General features: G+C 47.5%; 2 protein-coding genes across 4 annotated transcripts in view; one reads left to right on the top strand and one right to left on the bottom strand.

The window, feature by feature from the left end:
* Positions 1–23,059, bottom strand: part of FGF12 (fibroblast growth factor 12) — a 233,531-nt gene that overhangs the window by 6,784 nt on the left and 203,688 nt on the right. For all 3 annotated transcript variants that reach the window (XM_081007543.1, XM_081007544.1, XM_081007542.1), the window contains one exon: positions 1,293–1,491. In XM_081007543.1, coding sequence (XP_080863669.1) covers positions 1,293–1,491 — 199 coding nt within the window. The remainder of the gene's footprint in view (positions 1–1,292; positions 1,492–23,059) is intronic.
* The window catches only part of LOC308478152 (uncharacterized protein), a 342,007-nt gene continuing 336,651 nt past the window's right edge, over positions 17,704–23,059 (top strand). The window contains exon 1 of the mRNA XM_081007529.1: positions 17,704–17,716. The gene's annotated coding sequence lies outside the window, so the exon portion shown is untranslated. The remainder of the gene's footprint in view (positions 17,717–23,059) is intronic.

Genomic DNA, 23,059 nt, shown 5'->3' with positions numbered 1-23,059 from the left:
TTGGGTGCTAAGATGAGCAGAGGGTGCCTTCTTAGTTGTCCCTTCGCCCTCAGAGGCTCGGTGTGTGTGTGTGTGTGTGTGTGTGTGTGTGTGGTCTAAGCGGAGAGGGCCTTCTCTGTGGTGGCCCCTAAGCTGTATGACTCCTTCCACACAGAGGCTCGCCTGGCACCTTCATTGCACAGCTTCCAGAGGATGCTGAACGTACACCTGTTCGCACCAGGCTTATGACACCTCAGGTGTATGGTTTTTAGAAACCATCTTATTTTTGAAATTTTAATTTGTTTTAAACACAATGTGTTTTTTTTAAAAAAAAATATTGTGCAAGACTATGTTCTGATACTATTTCTATGTTTCACACATTTCAAGCACGTGCAAAGTTCACAGAGAATTCTGGGCCGTGTACTTCGTTAAGGGTTGCTGGGAATTGCAACTCTGCGTGTGGTAATGTCCAGAATTCTCTGGGTGAAAAAACGAACTTTGAAGGTATATTGTGTACACAATTTTTAATGTATTTTTAACCTTCTGTGGGGAGCAGCCCAGAGTGGCTGGGGAAACCCAGCCAGATGGTCGGGGTAGAAATATTATTATTATTATTATTATTATTATTATTATTATTATTATCATTCAGCCCAAAATGCAATGTGAAATCAGACCAGGCTACGCACCCCAACAAATGCCATTTGGCAAGCAGCATAGTTGCATCAGATTTATCCTCTGTGCCTTTGTAAGGGAATGCTCCCTTAATCAGACTTAGGACTGAGGCCCCCTGGCCAGCTTGGTTTGATCCAGTTAGGGTTGCACTGTGATCTGGAATTCTTATGATGAGCCATTCCCAAATCTAATACTACATATGCAAACAGAGCTCAGATTTATCCCTCTGAATAGATGTGAAATTGGGGGTGGGCTATCCATAAAGCCTGACCAAAACATACCTCCATAAGCCAGCTAATAATGGAACTTTATCAGTGATGTTTCCCTCCCTCTTTTCATGGCAAGGTCCTAAATATATGTCTCTCCCCACCTTCATCATTTTATAGTCGCAACAGGTCACAAGCAAAGAGCAGGACCAAACAAAATGCATTATGCCAAAGAAGCTTGCCAAGCAAACGGACGCCAGGTCTCTCGGGCAAGTGAGCCCAGCTGCATTTTGCACAAGAGAGCGAAAGAGAGCCTGGGGAGCAATCTGATTTTGCTCAGCATCCCTCCCACCCCAAAAGGAAACACAACTTCTTCACCAAACACCACCACCCAAATGCAGAGAAAGCAAAACTGGGGACTCCGCCCCAACCTACCTTCTATGGGTTTCGGTACAAAATGTGATGATGGTTTGGTCTTTTTCACCCGGTTCCCCTTCATAATCTGCCCTTCTTTATTGAGCCCCAAGAACCAGGCTCTCCCGGATTCCTGCTGCCGGTACAGCGTAGAGGAATATATAACATAGTAGTTTTCAAAAACGGACTCCTTAAATTTGCACTCTGGCGTGAAGATGTCCTGCAGCGAGGGAAGAGAACAAAAGAGGGGGAGAGGGATTAATGCAGAGTCGCTCCAGAGCAGGCGCCGGCCAAGAGATAATCTGTGTACCTCTTAGCGTAATCTCTTTAATGAACAGAAAATAAAATTAAAAGAGGCAGCCCCAGCCGCCGAGCAGAATCTCAAGAACCAGTCGCTTGAAAGATGCAGCGTTCGGCTCCATCGCATGTTCGCAAGTTCTTGTGGTGGCAGAGAGGGCCAGGACCCCCAGAGTCTCTCACTGCTCAGAGGTGAGAGAATCATAGAATTGTAAAGGGACCCTGAGGGTCATCTAGCCCAACCCGCTGCAACCTTAGCATTAGAAGCACCACACTCTAACCAACTGAGCTATCCAGAATCGGGATGCCGCGCACCTGTACAGGGACATAAGAAGCTGTCTTCTGCTGCCTTCTGCTGTCAGACCATTTGGTCCATCTAGCCCACTGGGTTTCAGGCAGGAGCCCCCAGAGTCTGCCTGGAAGTGCCACTCAGGGGGTGACCTTGGGCCAGTCGCTATCTCTTAGCCTAGCCTGCCTCACAGGGTCGTTGTGGGGATGGAAGGGGGAGGAAGAGGAGAACCACGGACGCCACTTTGAGATCCTTGGGAGGAAAAGGCGGAACATGCATGCAATAAAATGGAATAAAGTGGGGGGGGGGCCCTGAACCCGGGACCTTCTGTTCACAAAGCAGATATTCTATCCCCAATGCTGTGGTCGTTCCCAGCTGCAATTCAAGCATAGCTGTCAACCTTCCCTTTTTTTGCAGGAAATTCCCTTATTCCAGCGCCATTTCCCGGTGCTTCCCGCTGCTACCCCGGATTGTTAGATATCCCGTAGACTGTCCCCGGGACAGGTGAGGCTGCTGATCCCTTATTTTCAAGGCTGCTGATCCCTTATTTTCAAATCTGAAAGTTGACAGCTATGAATCCAACAAGGGTGTTTCGATTTATACACCACGAGATCGTAAAAATAAACAAATACACAAATAAATAAATAACAACAACGAAGCGGGAAACTCAAGAAAAGTTCACAACAGCTTAAAACACACAGAAAGCATGAAAATGCTAAAACAGGTTAAAATTCACATCAATTGTTTCAGCACCGGGACAGGGTCGTCGAAACAAGAATTTTAGCAGGAGCCAAAAAGAGAGCAGGCAAAGGCGGCTGCTTGATATCAATAGGCAGGGAGTTCCAGAGTATAGGCAGGGGCTGCCAGACTAAAAGAACAAGTTCCTTACAGATGTGGAATGGGAATTACATGGCAGCTGTGGCAGTGCTAATTCCACCCACCCAAGCAATGCGGTGGACGCATGTGGGGTATTGACCCCAACAGCAACACCTTGAACTCGGCCCAGTAGCAATTCGGAAACCAGCGCAGGACTCTGAGCGCAGGTGTCATTTGCTGACAAGGCCTCCCTCCTGTCAGCAATCACGCTGCAGCATTTTGCACTAACTGCAAGCACTGGATCAAGCACAAGGGAAGCTCCACACAGAGCACATTGCAGTAGTCCAGTCCCCTCCCCCCAAATAATAATAATAATAATAATAATAATATTATTATTATTATTATTATTATTATTATTATTATTATTATTATTTTGTCCCCAGAGAAAGCAGGCAAGTAGATTTGCAGATCCCCTGAAAAAATCCTTCTCACTGCAGCCCCCAAAGCCTGCTCTCCAACAAGCAGAACTGCTAGAGCTGTCAACCTGTTTGAGACTTCTCAGTTGATTGATGGCCTGCCACTTAACCAATCGACTGATGGAATTGATTAAACAGAAATTAATTTGCATTTCGCTCAAAGCTTCAATCCAGGGAGCTTTTTAGAGACAAAAGTGCGAGATAACAGGCAATTTAAGCAAACAATTTATCGTAGAAAGGAGGGGGGGCTCTCTCTTATCCCAAGTACACGCTAGAAGCAAAGCAGCGTTTTTTAAGGTGCCCATAAACTTGCAGCCCCACTGATTAAAATGGAATAACGCCAGCTAAGCAATTTAAGCTTTATATGTGATTAATCTACCAGTTAAAAAACTGGAGGTCTACAAGTGGCAGGGTATAGTTTAAAAAAAACATAATCTAAAAGGCATCAGATGTACCAGGATTGACTTTACACACACACACACCCCACCCCAAACACCACCTTGGCTGGGTGAAAAAAGGCAAATTCCATGCCAGGGACCATCAGGAAATGAATTGAAAACAAAACTGCCAATATCATAATGCTGTTGTACAAATCTATGGTGCAACCGCATTTGGAATCCTGTGTGCGGTTCTGGTGGCCTTGCCTCAAAAAGGAGATTTTAGGGTTTGGAAGGGTTCAGAAAAAGAACGAAAGATCTTTCTCCCCAGTTCTCTCTCCCCATAAACCTCACAGTGCCTGTGATAACAATGTCTCACACAGAATGCAACTGACATGCGGAAAGGACTCCTATGAACTGAAAAAGGAGACGTTCTATGGACCTTTGTCATTCATGAAAATATTTAAATAAATGAAAAAATTAGAAAAAAGATAAGGGCAACCAAAATGATGGAGGGAACGGAGCTACTCCCCTTTGAGGGACTTTTTAGTTTAGAGAAGTGGCAAGTAAGAGGTGAATCCTAGAACGGTAGAGTTGGAAGGGACCCAGAGGGTCATCTAGCCCAACCCCCTGAAATGCAGGACTCTCAGCATGAGGGCTCCCATCCAGTCTGAAACCCCACCAGACCCTGCTTAGCTTTGCAAACGCGTAAACAGAATTGTAGCAACGAGAAGAGTATGGGCTGCAGGAAACGGGTTTTCTTTCTGAGAGGGTTTCGGTAGCCAACAATTCAAAACTGCCTCCGTACCAAGGAAACAAATTTCTGAGCAGAGAGCCCAGCTTTTTAGCAAATATGTTTTCTGTTTAGGAAAACGGCCTGGCACATTATTGAGCTTTGCAGTTCTCTCCTTTCTGGTGTGCCCCTCCCCACCCTAAAAAGCACGAGAATGCAAAACTGCACAGGAAGGCAGAATAATTGCTCCCATTGTCGCTTCACACAATGCGCTCAGGACTGTATACACAGCCAATTAAAAGCAAGCATTTTATTTATTTTTTACCGTTTCACATCATAATCCTGAGTGCATTGAATGAAACGGCCATGAGACTCCATTTTAATGGGTGTTTCTATATAACAGCCCCCCTTGGACTGGGGTGGGGGGAATGTCAAGCTTGACATGAGCGGAATCATTTCCCCAAAAGTAAACCTCACATTTGGGGTCCCTTCTGATCCTACAATTCTCTGTTTCCAGACTGCACAGATCTAAGTCTTGTCTGAATTATCATAGGCTCTCTTTCCACGTCACAAATAGCATTTAATGTTGGGCTTTAGAAATTCACCATCTCCTTTCTTATAAGACGAAGCCATTCGTTTGGGTCCTGCCCTCTGGAACGTGAGAAAACAAGCTCACTCCATCTTCCGTGGGACAGGCCTTGAGGGTTTATTGAAAACTTCCTCCAAGGAACTCAGAGCGGTTTTCATAATTCCCTCTTCCCTTTGGCCTCACAACGACCCTGCGCGGCAGGTCGGGGGAAGAAAAAGATCGACAAGCTCAAAGTCACACAGTTCAGCTTTGTGGCTGAGAAAGGATTTGAACCCGGATCTCTCTGCTGCTGGCCAGTCCTGCCCCAGGCCCAAGGAAATTTGCAAGCTGAAGGACGGCTCAGTTTCAACCACGAAATGACCGCTGGGACACAGCAGCTCCCCTGGCTTATTTTATATCCCTTGATTTAAAGGGATGCAGTTTGCAGTTAAATTTAATAGGAGGAGACAGTTTGAAAATGGACACTGCTTAAAATTCCTCTTTGCCTGGAACCCATAAGGTCCCAACAACCCCCTTTTCTCTTTCTGTCTCATTTCAGACCACAAGCTGTTTGGTTTACAACCCCAGGAGAGATCCACCTATTGTTCGATTGCTCCTGCTTATAGATCCCATTTACTGCACAGATGTCTGGAGGAAAATTGGCAGAATTAGCTCTAGTTTCCAAGGTGGAGAAAACATCAGGCACCGCCCTGGACTAGCCACAGAAGCTGGGCACAGACTGCTGGATCAGGCCAATGGCCCATCTAGTCCAGCTTCCTGAACAGCTGCCTGCGGAAAACCTGCAAGCAGGATTCGAACGCAAGAGCAACTCCCACTTCCTGCGGATTCCAGCAACTATGGAGGCAGAGCAAAGCGACATTGGCTATTAGCCATCGATAGCCATCTCCTTCACAAATTGGCCTAATCCTCTTTTAAAGCCAGCCAAGTTGATGGCCACCATTGCCTCTGGTGGCAGTGAGTTTCATGGGTTCTACCACTATGACGACACCTTGAGATTTTGGATTTTTGCGTGAGCTTTTTCGGCAGTGGAAACTTGGCTTTATGCCACGAGGTCATGGCCGAGAATCACACAAAAACCGCATGGAAGATGGAGCAAGCTTGTTTTCTGCTGCTCCAGGGATTGGCACCCAAAGGACAAGAAAAGAGATTCTGAATATAAACATCAGGATGAATTTCTGGTTGGTCAGGACTGTTTCACAGGGGAATGGACTCCTTCAGAAGGTGACGAACTCTCCTTCATTGGGGGTTTTGGATGGCCATCTGTCAGGGATTCTTGACCCGTGACTCCTGCATTGCAGGGGGTTGGGCTAGATGACCTTTGGGTCCCTTCCAACTCGACAGTTATATGATCCTATGACATTTGTGGCAAGAGACCAGGCTGCCTGCCAGGCCGCAATTTTGGCCCATCAGCTTCTGATAGACTGGAGTTAGCCGACCAGAGGCCTCCTGGCTTCTCTCCAAACCACAAGCTGGAGAGGAGAGCCTTTCTTTTTCGCAAATTCATTCTCTTCCTCCCCCAGCACTGCCAGCCTCGAAGCCCAATTTCAGAGCTGTCAGGAGCAGAACTGGGGATTCAATTTTCCCTGTCACTGAAACTTTCACCCCCCAACCCCCGCCCAACCCCTCCTTGCTGCGTTCAGATTATTAAAATTTTGACAACCCGCTGACAAGATGGCCACGTTGGACCAATTAACTGGTGGCCTTTGGGTTGAAAGCTCCGGATGGGGCAGGGGATGGTTCTCCGGGGCTGGACGTGGGGCTCTAAAGCAAAGAGAAATAACACACCATCTGACAGCCTGTTTTGTTGGGGGTGCGCAATCGCACACATTGCACGCCGTGCAAGAGGTGCGCCTCCTTTCAAGATTTCTGTGCACGACTGCTGAGTTTTGGTGAGAGCAAAGGGAGGCAGGAATGATTCTGACATTACACTACGCAAGACCTTAAATCCAGACCAGCACTTGCTGGGGCGTAAGGAGATAAAAAAGAATACGTTTTGATGCTTTTATTTTTTAAAATGTATATAGCAACCCTTCATCCGAGGAGAACAGGAATCGTTGCTATAGAATCATTGTATTGTATATTCAGAAAAGGGCAGCCCAAATGAAGCTGAACACTGGAAGAAGATTCAGGGCGGATAAATGGAAGGATTTCAGCATGCGGCACATAGTTAAACTATGGAACTCCCTGCCACAGGAGGCAGTGATGGCCACCAACTTGGATGGCTTTGAAAGAGGATTAGACCAATTCAGGGAGGAGGAAAGGACTATGGATGACGGGGCTCTGCTTCAACAGTTGCAGGCAGAAATGCTTCCGAATCTCAGTTCATCTATTATTATTATTATTATTATTATTATTATTATTATTATTATTGTTGTTATTATTATTATTATTATTATTATTATTATTATTATTATTACTTTCATATTCCTTATCTCCATTCTTTTCTTTATTCTATCTCATATATTCTTTATCTAACTTGCAAATTGCGGGGTTTACCCAAAGCATGTCCATGTTTTCACTGGTGGACAATGTTTAATTAAATATCCTTTACAAATCCCCCATTCTTTTCTATACCTTTGAGTTGGCTGTCTCCTCATTGTCTCTTGTCCATTTTGCTAATTCGAGATATTCAAACAATTTCTCCTGCCGTTCCGCTTTTGATGGTATCATTTCGCCTTTCCATTTTTTGGCGACCAGAATTCTCGCCGCTCTTGCAGCATATAAGAATATTCTTTTCTTCCCCCTTTAGGATCCTTTTCTTAACGCTCGCAGACCGATGGTGGAATTATCTGTTCTGGGACCTCCCCTGCCAATTTTTCCACTGAGGCATCTGGTCGGTCACAGGATGCTGGACTAGGTGGGCCCTTGGCCTCATCCTGCAGCTGATCTTCTTATGTTCTCAAGTGCTGGATGCATCCCCGGAAGCTGCTCAGTTTTTTAAAAACGAAGATACTGTCCCTCCTGCTCTGGGCAGGACCATCTGCTTCCCACAGAAAGGGGATCTCACTCAATCTGTCTTTCACCTCCCACCATTTTAAGCTGTCCCCCCCACCCTGCAAAATGCCAGACGTGCACCAAATCCCCCCCCCCCCCGCTGCTTTGAGCTGAAACAAGACTCGGCTCCTTCCCCAGGTTCTTTCGATACTCGTCTCCACACTTTAGGGATGGATCTCTGGCTGCTACTTTAATTGGACAGAAATACAACTTCCTTCTCCAATCTCCCCCTCACCACTTCTGCTTCTTCCTTTTTCACACTCCAAAAAAAACCCCCACCATGCTGAGGCACATGGCATGGAAACCAATCTGCGATCAAAAGAGGCTTAGCGTCAAGGTTTTCTCCAAACTGCCGGGTGGGTTTTGCCGGCGGGAGTGATTTTTCGCAGTGAGCCAGAGGGAGCCAAGGTCACTTTCAAAAGCGATTCCTTCCTTCCTGATGGCAGCTCAAGGTACCAGGGCCTGCATCTCACAGAATCAGAGTTGGAAGGGAACCTCAGGGGTCATCTAGCTCAACCCCCTGCATTGCAAGAATCTCAACTAAAGCATCCCTGGCTGATGGCCACCCAACCTCTGTTTAGGAACATCCAAAGAAGGCGAGCCCACAACCTCCCGAGGGAGCCTGTTCCACCATCAAACGGCTCTTACTGTCAGAACGTAAGTAGGTTCTGCTGGGAGTCAGTCCGGCAGGGCCAAGGCAGGACACGAGGCAGGAAACCAGGCAAGGACAGGCGCAGGATCTCAGGCAGGATCTAGCATGCAGCAATGTTGCTCCCGCAACCTGCGGTGGGGTCTGACAGCCTTTTATCTCTGACGGGGTAACGGCCGGTCCTGATCCCCCGGTGACTCACCTCCCTGTTTCGCCCAAAGGCGAGCACTCCTCCGGCGAGTTCTCAGGTCTCTCCTTCTCTCAGACCTTGCTCTCTGCAGCTCGGGAGATGTTGGTGGGTGACTAGACTCAGGGGCCACCTCAGCCTCCTCTGGAGCAGCTGTAAGTGATGGCCCAGCTGGAGGCAACAAGGTCATCCCCACATCTGGAGCCAGGGCAGGATCAGGCCCCTGACTCGGCCCAGCTGGTGCTTGTTGTAGGGGAACCTGTGCAGACTGGGACTCTTCTGGATCAGGCCCCAGACTTGGTTCAGATGATGCCTGAGGCAAAGGATCCAGTGCGGACTGAGGAGGCATTTAAATTGGACAGGAAAATTGGCTTCCAGGTGGAAAGATCCAAATTGGAAACAGAATTGTTAGAACCCAAAACTAAGAATTTGTCAAGAATGTATAACTTGCTGCTGAAATGGAATACTCAGGATGAAACGGTAAAATCGGCTATGATTAAATGGGCACAGGACGTTGGACATAATATTATGTTTGCTGACTGGGAACAGTTATGGACCACAGGTATGAAATTTACGGCATGTAATGCCTTAAGAGAGAATATTATGAAAATGATATACAGGTGGTACATAACCCCAGTCAAGCTTGCGAAAATCTATCACTTGCCCGATAACAAATGTTGGAAATGTAAAGAAACTGAAGGTACATTTTTCCACCTTTGGCGGACGTGCCCAAAGATTAAGGCTTTCTGGGAAATGATATATAATGAATTAAAAAAGGTATTTAAGTATACCTTCCCTAAGAAACCAGAGGCCTTTCTCCTGGGCATGGTCGGCCAAATGGTGAAAAAAAAGGATAGAACTTTTTTTATGTATGCAACAACAGCAGCAAGAATACTCATCGCAAAGTATTGGAAGACACAAGAACTTCCCACGCTGGAGGAATGGCAGATGAAACTTATGGACTATATGGAAATGGCGGAAATGACTGGTAGAATCCGTGACCGGGGAGAAGAGTCGATGGAGGAAGATTGGAAGAAATTCAAAGACTATCTTCAGAAACACTGCAAAATTAAAGAATGTTAGAGTGATGTTGGATTGAAAATAAGTGGTTTCCAGCTGTACAGGTTAAAGTTAATGATAGACTAAGATTAAAGATTAAGATTAAAGATGTTTAAAGAAATGGAAATTTGATATTAAGAGGGAAAATTTTAATGTTATATGATACTAAGACCAAGGATTAGGTTTAAAGAAGTTGAAGTTATATATTTTAATATTTTATTAAATTAAAGTTTGGGATTAAAAAGTGGAAAAGAAACTGCTGGACAAATAATTTGGATTGGAATACAAAAGAGGGAGGTATGAGGAAGTCCAGAAAGTAAGTAATTTAAAATTGGAAATGGAAAAGAGATATTGTTTTTAATTGTTATGGTTTTTTTTGTTTTTTTTAATTGTTGAATTCTGTGTTGCTTTTTGTGTGTGTTGTTGTTATATGTATTGTGTATGTTTTTTTCCTCTTTTTTATTGTTTAAAACCTTAATAAATTAAAAAAAAAAAAAAAAAAGGATCCAGTGCGGACTGAGACTCCACTGGGTCCGAGTCCCAGGCCATCACAGGAATCTCCTGAAAAGGACCTGAAGGCCAGCTTGTTCCATCCTCCATGTGACGGCTCTTCAGATATCTGAAGGTGGCTCTCATTCCACCTCTCCGACTTCTCTTCTCCAGGGTAAACTTGATCCGTGTGGGACTGGAAGGGCCACTGGCCTGATCCAGAAAGGCCCTTAAGAACCTAAGAAGATCCTGCTGGATCAGGCCAGTGGTCCATCTAGTCCAGCATTCTGTTCTCACAGTCGAAAACCAGATGCCCATTAGGAGAAACCCCCAAGCAAGACCAAAGCCACACAGCAACTGTGGCCTCCAGCAACTGGCATTCAGAAGCATTGCTGTCCCAACTGTGGAGGCAGAGCTTGGTCACTGTGGCGAGGAGCCATCGATAGCCATCTCCCCTGCCATGAATTTGTCTAACCCCCTTTCACAGCCATCCAAGTTGGTGGCCATCACTGCCTCCTGTGGCGGGCAGTTCCATAGTTTAACACAGGATGAAATCCTTCCATTTATCTGTCCTGAATTTTCTCCCAGCATTCAGCTTCACTTGGGTTGCCCTTTTCTGTACGCACAAGACAATGATTCCATGGCAACGATTCCTGTTCTCCTCAGAAGAAGGCTTCCTATATACAGTGGTACCTCGGGTTAAGTCCTTAATTCGTTCCAGAGATCCATTCTTAACCTGAAACTGTTCTTAACCTGAAGCACCACTTTAGCTAATGGGGCCTCCTGCTGCTGCCACGCCACCAGAGCACGATTTCTGTTCTCATCTTGAAGCAAAGTTCTTAACCCGAGGTACGATTTCTGGGTTAGCGGAGTCTGTAACCTGAAGTGTATGTAACCTGAAGACTATGTAACCCGAAGTACCACTGTACTGTGGTACCTCGGGTTAAGAACTTTGCTTCAGGATGAGAACAGAAATCACGCAGCGGCAGCAGGAAGCCCCATTAGCTAAAGTGGTGCTTCAGGTTAAGAACAGTTTCAGGTTAAGAACGGACCTCCGGAATGAATTAAGTTCTTAACCTGAGGTACCACTGTACATTTTAAAAAACAAAAGCATCGAAACATATTTCCCATCTTCTGGTCAGGGCTGATGGGAGGAAACATTCACTTGCTGCTGAGCCCAGTCAAGCAGACCCTCCCAAATGTCTCTATTTTCCAGGGACAGCCCTGGATTTACCGAAGCCGTCCCAGTTTCTGATTTGACCCTGGAATGTCACACTTTTCCTTAGGACCTCCCTATTTTCATTGGAGAAATGTTGGAGGGTATGGAGTCATCTGCCCCCACCAACCCATCTGAAGGGAAGTTTTTAAATGTTTAATGTTATGAGGAGAGTGCAAAATATGGTTTGAAGCTGAACATCAAAAAAATAAATAAATAAAAATAAAAGAGAAGATCATGGCCACTGGTCCCACCACCTCCTGGCAAAAAAAAGGGGAAGAAATGGAGGCAGTGAGAGATTTTACTTTCTTGTGCTCCATGATCACTGCAGACGGTGACAGCAGTCACGAAATTAAAAGATGCCTGCTTCTTGGGAGAAAAGCAATGACAAACCTAGACAGCATCTTTAAAAGCAGAGACATCACCTTGCCAACAAAGGTCTGCATAGTTCAAGCTATGGTTTTCTCAGTAGTGATGTATGGAAGTGAGAGCTGGACCATCAAGAAGGCTGATCGCTGAAGAATGGATGCTTTTGAATTCTGGTGCTGGAGGAGACTCTTGAGAGTCCCATGGACTGCAAGAAGATCCAACCTCTCCATTCTGAAGGAAATCAGCCCTGAGTGCTCACTGGAAGGACAGATCGTGAAGCTGAGGCTCCAAGACTTTGGCCACCTCATGAGAAGAGAAGACTCCGTGGAAAAGACCCTGATGTTGGGAAAGATGGAGGGCACAAGGAGAAGGGGACGACAGAGGATGAGATGGTGGGACAGTGTTCTCGAAGCTACCAGAATGAGTTTGACCAAACTGCGGGAGGCAGTGGAAGACAGGAGTGCCTGGCATGCTCTGGTCTAGGGGGTCACGAAGAGGCGGACACGACTAAACAACAACATATTACGTTTTTATATATATGTTGGAAGCCGTGCCCAGAGTGGCTGGGGCAACCCAGTAAGATGGGTGGAGTATTATTATTATTATTATTATTATTATTATTATTATTAACACCCCTATTTTCAGTGGAGAAATGTTGGAGGGTATGGTTGTGGCTTTGGAAAACATGCTTCCTTCTGCTGCTCCCTGGCCTGACAAAGCAAGCCGCATCATCAGGACACGATTTATCAGCCAACTTGCACTGACTGCTCTCTTCTTGCCGCCCCAGAACAATTCACCCATTTGATGAACACGGCTTTAGAAAACCGAGGCCTTCCACCGATAGCAATCCCTTCCTGTCTTCAAAACACGCGAGGCAGCTTTGCCCTGGGAACAAGCCACCCCTTTCATCTTCCAGCTGCGGGAAAAAATAAATATCTGCCAACTCGGAGGAACGGGGGGCGAGGGGGGTGGGAATGGCTTGCCGAGCGTGGGAGTGGGAGGCATCTGAAATCTCAGCCAGCCTTGGGCTCACAAAAAGCATCTATTTCAAGATCAAAACTTGCGTTAGGAAACCAAAAGCGACTCGAGGTGGCAGCAGGAGGGGCGCCACTTGGAATGCTCTTCCTACAATTATATTGCAGGTTAATTAACATTCCTGAATCCCATTATCGTTCCTCTTTGCCACTACCGTATAATGCTGGTTAGGCTTAGAAACGGCCCTTTTTGGGGTAGGAGAGGCAGGCAGATCTGATCCGTTGCAGGTAGACAAATGAGTAATAATAATAATAATAATAATAATTTATTATTTATACCCCGCCCATCTGGCTGAGTTTCCCCAGCCCCTCTGGGTGGCTTCCAATCGAGTGTTAAAAACAATACAGCATTAAATATTAAAAACTTCCCTAAACAGGGCTGCCTTCAGATATCTCTTAAAGATAGGATAGCTGCTTATTTCCTTGACATCTGATGGGAGGGTGTTCCACAGGGCGGGTGCCACTACCAAGAAGGCCCTCTGCCTGGTTCCCTGTAACCTCACTTCTCACAATGAGGGAACCCCCAGAAGGCCCTCGGTGCTGGACTTCAGTGTCTGGGCTGAATGATGGGGGTGGAGACACTCCTTCAGATATACTGGACGGAGGCCATTTAGGGCTTTAAAGGTTAGCACCAACACTTTGAATTGTACTCGGAAACGTACTGGGAGCCAATGCAGATCTCTCAGGACCGGTGTTATGTGGTCTCGGCAGCCGCTCCCATTCACCAGTCTAGCTGCCGCATTGTGGATTAGTTGCAGTTACCGGGTCACCTTCAAAGGTAGCCCCACATAGAGCGCATTGCAGTAGTCCAAGCGAGAGATAACCAGAGCACGCACCACTCTGGCCAGACAGTCCGCAGGCAGGTAGGGTCTCATCCTGCATACCAGATAGAGCTGGTAGACAGCTGCCCTGGATACAGAATTGACCTGCGCCTCCATGGACAGCTGTGAGTCCAAAATGACTCCCAGGCTGCGCACCTGGTCCTTCAGGGGCACAGTTACCCCATTCAGGACCAGGGAGTCCCCCCCACACACCTGCCCCCGTCCCCCAAAAACAGTACTTCTGTCTTGTCAGGATTCAACCTCAGTCTGTTGTGCACACGGTAGGTTTTGCAAAGGACTGAAAGGTGCATTCAAGAGCTCTTCCAAACTTCTTTTGTTTCGGGGTTTGTTTTGAATATTCGTAGTCCGATCTTCATGCCTACAAAGCATGCCTTGCACCTTCCTATTTTTTTTCCTGCTGGTGCAGAAATGGCCTGACCTTTTCCTTTTGGCCACTGCCCAGGCCATTTCCAGAACCAGACTCTTAACCTTAGAGCATCGGGATCTGACTTGGATCAATTTTGGTCTGTGGCACAGGGACTTCACCTGGCCATTAGACTTGCCAGATAAGGTCGATAAAGGGCAGGCAAGTTCTGCAGAATCTGAACATTACTGGTGTGGAAAGAAGCAGGCCTGTGGTTTGCTTGAGTCCCTCTGTCTGACGCTGATTCAGAAGGGACTCCCTCACAAGGAGTCTTTGGTTGTGGGTTTTTACACAGAGGTCGGGTGGCCTTCTGTCAAGGGTTCTTTAGCTATGGTTCCTGCATTGCAGGGGTTGGACTAGATGACCGTCAGGGTCCCTTCCAAATCTGCTGTTCTATGATTCTGTGATGTGGAATGTGCTGGACAAAGGTAAAGGTAAAGGTAGAGGTAAAGGGACCCCTGACCATTAGGTCCAGTCGTGGCCGACTCTGGGGTTGCAGCGCTCATCTCGCTTTACTGGCCGAGGGAGCCGGTGTATAGCTCCCGGGTCATGTGGCCATCATGACTAAGCCGCTTCTGGCGAACCAGAGCAGCGCACGGAAACGCCGTTTACCTTCCCGCCGGAGCGGTACCTATTTATCCACTTGCACTTTGACGTGCTTTTGAACTGCTAGGTTGGCAGGAGCAGGGACCGAGCAATGGGGTGACATCGCGGGGATTCGAACCGCTGACCTTCTGATCAGCAAGTCCTAGGCTCTGTGGTTTAACCCACAGCGCCACCCGCGTCCCTTCGCCACCAAATCTACACGGAGTTGTGAAGTTTGCTGAGCCAATCTCTCTCTCTCTCTCTCTCTCTCTCTCTCTCTCTCTCTCTCTCTCTCTCTCTCTCCATTTCCACCTCGCAGGGTTGTTGTGAAGCCAGAATGGGTGGGGGAGCAAAAGAACCATGAGCACCACTTAAAAGAACTCAGAGGGAGGGCCAGCTAAAATAAGTGAACCTACAATATCAAAACAAAACTGTTCCCATTTCTTCAAGTGGAATTATTTGCATTGATTGTGGAGTTTTCTGTTGAAATACCATTGGCTCTGATTCCTCGCGAGGAGAAAACTGTCTGTTCAGGGAAACACGGTGCTTCCGTAGCTGAGCCTGAGGAGCAAGACAGACCTGGGAGCTTTCCTGGGAGCACGTCACATGAAATTCTCTTCTCTATTAGCAAGAGGACCCCTTGCAAAACGAGCAAACAGCCTCCCTAGCAAGTGCATGGACTTTTTATTTAAAAAAAGAAGAAATCTGATATGATAGATGCAAACAGATTAGCAAGGATGGCTCAAGCAAACCCACATCTGTCTCTGTGCAGATCTTCATTTGCCCCGAGCTGGCTAGTGGCACTCTGGATGAATCTCTCCTTCACAAGGTCCCTTAGTTCCAGACTAGCCATGGTCCCTGTCAGAACTTCGCTCGGCCAAGCCGATAAGGCCTCATCTTCCTCCGAGCTGAGCCTTTGAAATCGCCGACGTGTTTAATGACCTGAGCCTTTGATAAGGCCTCAAGCACATTCTATCCAGCAGAGTTCCCAGCACAGGGAAGAGACGAGAGGTTTGGCTACATTGTAAAGAGTTTTATTTCTAAACTACGCAGAACAGAAAAGACATCCTCTCTCTATGAAAGCAGAGAGCAACTGAAACAAAGGAACAAAGGAACCAGGAAACCACTAACGTCGCATCCCGTCTCCCTTTCCCGTGAGACTGCAAGGTCTCTGGAATGTAAACAGAGTCCTGTGACTCCACGCAGCTGCACAGTGATAACAGAAACTAACAGTCCCAACAAAGCTGAATGATGGACGAAAGTTCAGGATGGATGGAAGAATGCAAATCTTCACATGGCACATGGTCAGACTGAGGAATTGCTGCCCAGGTGGCAATGATGGCCACCAACTGGCATGGCTCTAGAAGAAATTGAGACACATTCGTGAAAGATGAAGCTCTCGGTGCCTACTAGGCAAGATGGCTACAGTTTAACACCAGTGTCGGAGGCACTGGGGTTCAGAAGTGGAGGCAGAGCTGAGCCACCCTGGCTAGAAGCCATCGACCGTCCTCTCCTCCTCTATGGATTCATCCAATCCTCAATTTAAGCCATCGAGGTTGGTGGCCATCACTGTGGGAGGGAGTTCCATAGTTTGTGCTGCTTAAAGGAGAACTTTCTTTTATCTAACCCAGGCATAGGCCAACTCGGCCCTCCAGATGTTTTGGGACTACAACTCCCATCATCCCTAGCTAACAGGACCAGTGGTCAGGGATGATGGGAGTTGTAGTCCCAAAACATCTAGAGGGCTGAGTTGGCCTATGCCTGACCTAACCTGAGTCTTACAATGGTCAGCTTCCTTGGATGTCCATAAGTTCTAGAGTTAGGAGTCAGGGTGGAAAACCTCTCTTTATCCATTTTCTCCAGGCCATGCATATATATTTTAAAAATAAATTTCAATCATGTCATCACTTGGTTGAATTGCTTTCAAACTAAAAAGTGCCAGATGCTGCAACCTTTCCTCTTAAGGGAGTCACCCCACGCCCTCACGACATTTTAGCTGCCCTTTTCTGAACCTTTTCCAATCCTACAATATCCTCTCTGAGGCGAGGCGACCAGAACGGTACAGCGTATTCCTTGCACCACAGTTAATTGGGGACGGGGGTTGGCTGGTGCACCTCGAAGTCGTTCCCTCCCTCCCGAAGCCACCGTTCTTCCTCTGCCCCCTAAATTAATCCCAGAGGGTGCTTTTCGCTCGGTGGGAGGGCAGGGGAGGCAGTATTATGTAAAAACCATAAATATTCATGCAGATTCTGCGGGATCCCATTCTGGCTGCCTCGGCACCGGCATTAGCATTTCTGCTTTTTTGTCAGCAAACCTGAATTGATTTTTGGCTCAGTTTTTAACCTTTGAGGGAAAGCCGCGGTAATGAATTTGTACTCGCTGGGCTTGTGTGCTGAGTGGGAAAATAAGTAGGCGATCGTTTTAAAGGGGAATGACAGCCTTGCTCAGGAGAGGGAGGAGCCGGTGTAACATTCCCAAGCTGATCCAGTGCTGTGCAGTTGATTTATATCCATTCTGATTAATTAAACGATCATGGAATTGTAGGTTTGGAAGAGACTCCAGGGGCCATCTAGCCCAACCCCCGGCAATGCAGGAGATACAGCTACAGAATCCCTGGCCATCTGACCTCTATGTAAAAACCTCCTTCGAAGGGAGTCCATTCCTCCATCGAATGGCTCTTACTGTCAGAAAACTCTTCCTGATGTTTAGTCAAAATCTCCCTTCTTGTCATCTGAAACCATTGGTTTGGGCCCTAACGTGCAGAACAGGAGAAAACAAGCTTGCTCCCTTCTTCCATGTGACAGCCCTTCAGATATTTGAAGATGGCTCTCATATCGCCTCTCGGTCTCTTCTTTACCAGGCTAAAGATACCCAACTCCTTCGACTGTTCCTCATCAGGCTTTGTTTCCAGACCCTTGATCATCTTGGAGGGCAACCAAAATGGTCAAAGGCCTGGAAACGATGCCTTATGAGGAACGGCTAAGAGAGCTGGGCATGTTTAGCCTGGAGAAGAGGAGGTTAAGGGGTGATATGATAGCCATGTTCAAATATATAAAAGGATGTCACATAGAGGAGGGAGAAAGGTTGTTTTCTGCTGCTCCAGAGAAGCGGACACAGAGCAATGGATCCAAACTACAAGAAAGAAGATTCCACCTAAACATTAGGAAGAACTTCCTGACAGTAAGAGCTGTTCGACAGTGGAATTTGCTGCCAAGGAGTGTGGTGGAGTCTCCTTCTTTGGAGGTCTTTAAGCAGAGGCTTGACAACCATATGTCAGGAGTGCTCTGATGGTGTTTCCTGCTTGGCAGGGGGTTGGACTCGATGGCCCTGGTGGTCTCTTCCAACTCTATGATTCTATGATTCTATGATTCTATCTTGGTCACCTTCCTCTGCACACCTTCCAGCTTGTCAACATCCTTCTTAAATTGAGGCGCCCAGAACTGGACACAGGACGCCAGGTGGGGTCTGATTAAGGTGGAATAGAGATGGACTGCAAGAGGATCCAGCCTATCCATTCATAAGGAAATCAGCCCTGAGTGCTCACTGGAAGGACAGATCCTGAAGCTGAGGCTCCAAGACTTTGGCCGCCTCATGGGAAGAGAAGACTCCCTGGAAAAGACCCTGATGTTGGGAAAGATGGAGGGCACAAGGAGAAGGGGACGACAGAGGACGAGATGGTGGGAGTGTGTTCTCGAAGTGGCCAGCATGAGTTTGACCAAACTGCGGGAAGCAGTGGAAGACAGGAGTGCCTGGCATGCTCTAGTCTAGGGGGTCACGACTAAATGACTAAACAACAACAACATGACTTCCCTTGATCTGGACACTCGACTTCTGTTGATGCAGACCAGGATTGAATTTGCTTTTTAATAACTCCAGCAATTTCAAAATGCAAAAGGGAAAAGACTTAGGCCCCCTAGATCCCTGGGAGGGGTTCCCCAAAACCTTTCAATTATTCTCATCTTTCAATCTAGAGGTGACCCCAAAACAGCACATGGTTTCAGGAAGGAAAGATGTAATTGTTTCTGATGGTGTGCCTGGAGAACTGGACATTCCAAGTCCCTCCCACAGAAGTCAGGTCCTACTTGGCTGGAGAAGAAAACGCTCACTGTCAGGGCGATCGATATTCCTGGGTGATTTCCAGGAGAAGAAAGAACTTTCCACTGTCTCAGCCACATCCTCCTGGCAAACATGGGGAGAAGAGGACACAGGGTAGAAAGCACAATATGGTTCAGGCCCAGGATCTCTGAAGGACCACATTCTCCCAGATGAACCTGCCTGGGCTCTGAGATCTTCAGAGGAGGCCCTTCTCTCGGTCCTGCCACCCTCAGTGGGAAGCTTGGTGGGGACACGGTGAGAGGGCCTTCTCAGTGGTGGCTGCTCCCAGGCAGCTTTGGAACTCCCTGCCTAGGGAAGCCAGACTTCATGCCTCCTTGTTGTCCGTCTGCCAGCAACTGGAGACAGTTTTATTCTGACTGACTGTTTTTTAAGGAAAGAGCTTTTAACAGTGCAATGCTGTTTTTATGATCTGAATTTTAATATACCTGGCTTTTATGTTTTTGGTTCTGTTCAGAATTTAATTACTTTTAAACAATTATCTTTAACGTGTTGTTATCTTTTTGTGTTTTATCTGTGCTGTTTTAATTTGAGGAAACTGTTCTGGTCTTGGAAAATGTAGATTATAGGCTTTTAAAATACCAAATATTAGGCCCCTAGGAAGCAGCCTTGAAGCAGAGGCCATAAGAACTTAAGAAGAGCCTGGTGGATTGGGCTGAATGGAGCCTATCTAGTAGTCCAGCACCCTCTTCTCATGGTAGCAAACCAGCTGCCCAAATGGGAAGCCCACAAGCAGGGACCCGAGAGCAAAAGCACACACTCTCCGCCTGAAATTTCCAGCAACTGTCCTTCAGAAGCATCACTGCCTCGGACCGCGGAGGCAGAGCACAGCCATCCTGGCTAGGAGCCCTCAAGAATAGCCCTCACCTCCATGAGTTTGTCCTTTAAAGCCACCCAAGTTTGTGGCCATCGCTGCCTCCTGCACAAGGGAGCTTAATATAGCTCTGTGCAAATGGTCAATGGTCTGCTATGTGTGCAACTCCTAAGTGCCAGGAGACTCTTGGGTATTGTCAGGGAACTGCCATCGGCTCAGAGGCGAGAAATAGAAGGACAGTTGTGTTACAGGGAGCCTCTGAAAATCTTGCGAAGCAGTTCCTCTTCCGGGCAGGAGGAAAGCCCCACCTTCAGTGGGGAAGAGGTGCAAGGACCAGAGGATGCTGGTGGGAGCCTTCACACCGCTCCTGGGCAAACCGGACAGGAGGGAAACACGCCCTTGCCATCTCCCATCTTGCACAGCAGTTTGGAGCGCAGGGAGGGGAGGAGATGTTTGGGGGTAACGAAACTCTTATGTTGAGGGAGGTCCAAAAAGAGACCACTCCCGGATTCTGCTAGCGATTGAGCCAGACATGAGCTTTGGGGCTCTTGCCCCAAAATAAAGCCTGTAAACCACAGGTTGGAGTCCTGCCTAGTTACTCTCGAGCAACCGCAACAGCCACTTGACAGGTATTGACATCAACTGATAGGCAGTGCCTACAGAGGGTGGTGAATACAGCACAAGATATTATGGGCTGTCCCGTGAATCTGCTGGATGAAATAGCGGAAGAAGGTTGCCTCAGGGGAGAGAGGAAAATTCTCAGGGATGATTCACACCCTGGCCGGCACTTTCTTGATCTCTTGCTCTCGGGCAGAAGCTATAGAAGCATGACTAGTCGCACCAACAGGGTAAAGAACAGCTTCTATCCGTGGGCTGCTGAATGAAAAGATAACAACAGGGCAACTGACTTTTGGGTTTGGTGGGCGTGCATCAGTAAACGAGGGGATTTGGACTAAGAGAGCTGAGTAGGGGGTGCTTGTGTAATCTCACTGTATACAAGTTGTACAAGTGACAATAAAGTACAGTGGTACCTCGGGTTAAGTACTTAATTTGTTCCGGAGGTCCGTTCTTAACCTGAACTGTTCTTAACCTGAAGCACCACTTTAGCTAATGGGGCCTCCTGCTGCCGCTGCGCCGCCGGAGCACGATTTCTGTTCTCATCCTGAAGCAAAGTTCTTAACCTGAAGCACTATTTCTGGGTTAGTGGAATCTTTAACCTGAATCGTATGTAACCTGAAGCGTATGTAACCCGAGGTACCACTGTATTTCAAAAAGCACGAGGCCTCGAGGCCTCCTGTCAGGTGTGCCGCCCCCCTTCGCCCTAAATGAGGCAGCTCTGTTCAAACCCATTTGAGCATGCGCACTGCCTTGCGCTTCCTTCGCAGGGAGCGCCGCTTGCTCTCATGCACCCCCCACCTCCTGCCCCCAGAGCTGCCCTTCTTTCTTTGGCATCAGCAATCCAGGCCAGGGAAAGGTGGAGGAAACTGTTAAGGAGGAAGATCTGGAGCTCTCTCTTTCTCTTTCCCTTTCTCTCTCTCCTGCTAGGCGTGTGCATGAAATTGCTCCCACGTGCTCTCAGCCCAAGGTGGGGGCCTCCTCTGCTGGAAAATGGTGAGGCATGTATAATTTATAGCGCAGCCCACAAAGCTATCAAGGCAGGCGAGAGAGTCACGTCTTCCCAGCCTGTAAGGAGCCTGAATGAGCTGCTGGCATATGAAACGTCGGATTCTGTCAGGGCGCTGTCAGAAAACCATCAGCCCAACTCCAAGGATTTGGAGCGATGCTCAACTAGGAGTTGCAAGACGGACCCTCAAATGACAGCAGACGTCCTCGCTCTCTTTGGCTGGAGGTTTTCAAGCCCAAGTCGGGAGGCCATCTGCAAGGGATTATTTTGCTGTGAACCCTGCATTCCAGGGGGTTGGGCTGGATGACCTTGGGGGACCCCTTCCAACTCAGTTTTGTGATGCTGTGTGATGTTACAGATATACCTGCTTCCCAAAAGAGAAGCCCTGAATGAACCACGATTTACAGGTGTTCCCGCTAAGCTTGGACTGCAAGCTTTTCAACGAAAGTCCCTGGCAATCTCCTCTTCCTTCTTCCACTGTTCTGCCAGTAAAACTTTGCAACTCTGCAGATGCCTAGAGTCCTTTGCATCCAAAGTTTCCTTTCATACCCAAGCAAAGGCAACTTTCATTTCACCAGAGCAGCCTCGGGGCGAGCAAGTATACAACCGATTGGCGAAGGGGGGTTCAATCCTGGAAGGGGCTGGTTTCAAAACGGCGCTGCCTCAGCTTGCATTAATTTGCTTGGCATGTCAACTTGGGCTGGGGCGGCGGAGAGAGGCACATCCACGCAGCTCTCCTTGTTGACATCCTCCTATTGATTTTTGGCTAATTTGGTGTGTGCAGGCTGGGCTGTTAAGAAATGCAGGCTGGCTTTTGCAAACAAGCGAAGTTGCGGGGGGAAAGGAGAAAGCAGGGAGGAAAGCGGGAGGGAATGAGGAGCGGGGAGATGACCTGGGGGATTTTCTCACACCCAAAGATGGTCTAGACTGGTGGAACAAGAAATAGCCCCAAAACTCTCCTCCATTGCCACTTCCTAATCCACCATAAATGGCCTCGGTTTTCGTTTGAAAAAAATCTCTCTCCCCCCCAACGCTGCCCCAATTAACGGCAATTCACAGAAACCTCACAAGTCTTGGAATAGTTTCATGCTCATCTTCACAAGATGACAGAGCTGCAATTTTACAGACCGGGCTGCGTAGGTTTTATTTTTTTTAACAAAAAACACCCAGAGGATTTAGGTGTTGGGAGGGTTTTTGGAAGGCATTAATAATAAAGACGATGGCCGCAGACAGCCAGCTCAACTGGGTTTTAGCTATTAATTGATAAGGAAGCACTCTGCAGGCTAATCGGTGCTCCTGTTGTAGGAGAATGACAAAAAGGGATGTTTTCTCACCAAATAACCTTGATAGCTCTTGGGAAGAATGAAAAGGACTGAACGTCCTCATAGCGGATTAGGAAATGCTTTCTACAGCTCTCGCATTTGAGCTGCACTCTCCATCACGTATATCTGAACGGGGTGAGGTTGAATGCTGAGTCTCAGGCCATTGGGCAGAGGTTGGAGGGTCATCTGTCAAGGGTGCTGTAGTTGAGATCCCTGCATTGCGGAGGGTTGGACTAGATGACCCCCCCAGGGTCCCTTCCAACTCTACAGTCCTATGATTCTACAGTCCACTATCTACACTGACCAACAATGGCCTTCCAGAGTCTCAGACAAGAGAGGTCTCCCACCACTACCTTTGTCGAAAGTGGGGGTGTCTGGAATTGAACCTGCAGCCTTCTGCATGCAAGAGGACTCCCAGTGTGATGAGAATTCTAAGGTGTCCTAAATAATCTGAATATTCCTAAGTTCACAAGCTAAACACACTTAAACCACATGTCTGAAATAGTACAGA

This window comes from Podarcis pityusensis, assembly GCF_964106645.2.
Source record: "Podarcis pityusensis genome assembly, chromosome: 5".
Lineage (NCBI taxonomy): Eukaryota > Metazoa > Chordata > Lepidosauria > Squamata > Lacertidae > Podarcis > Podarcis pityusensis.
The sequence above is the reverse complement of the archived record's forward strand: the minus strand, read 5'-3'. Positions and strand labels throughout refer to the sequence as shown.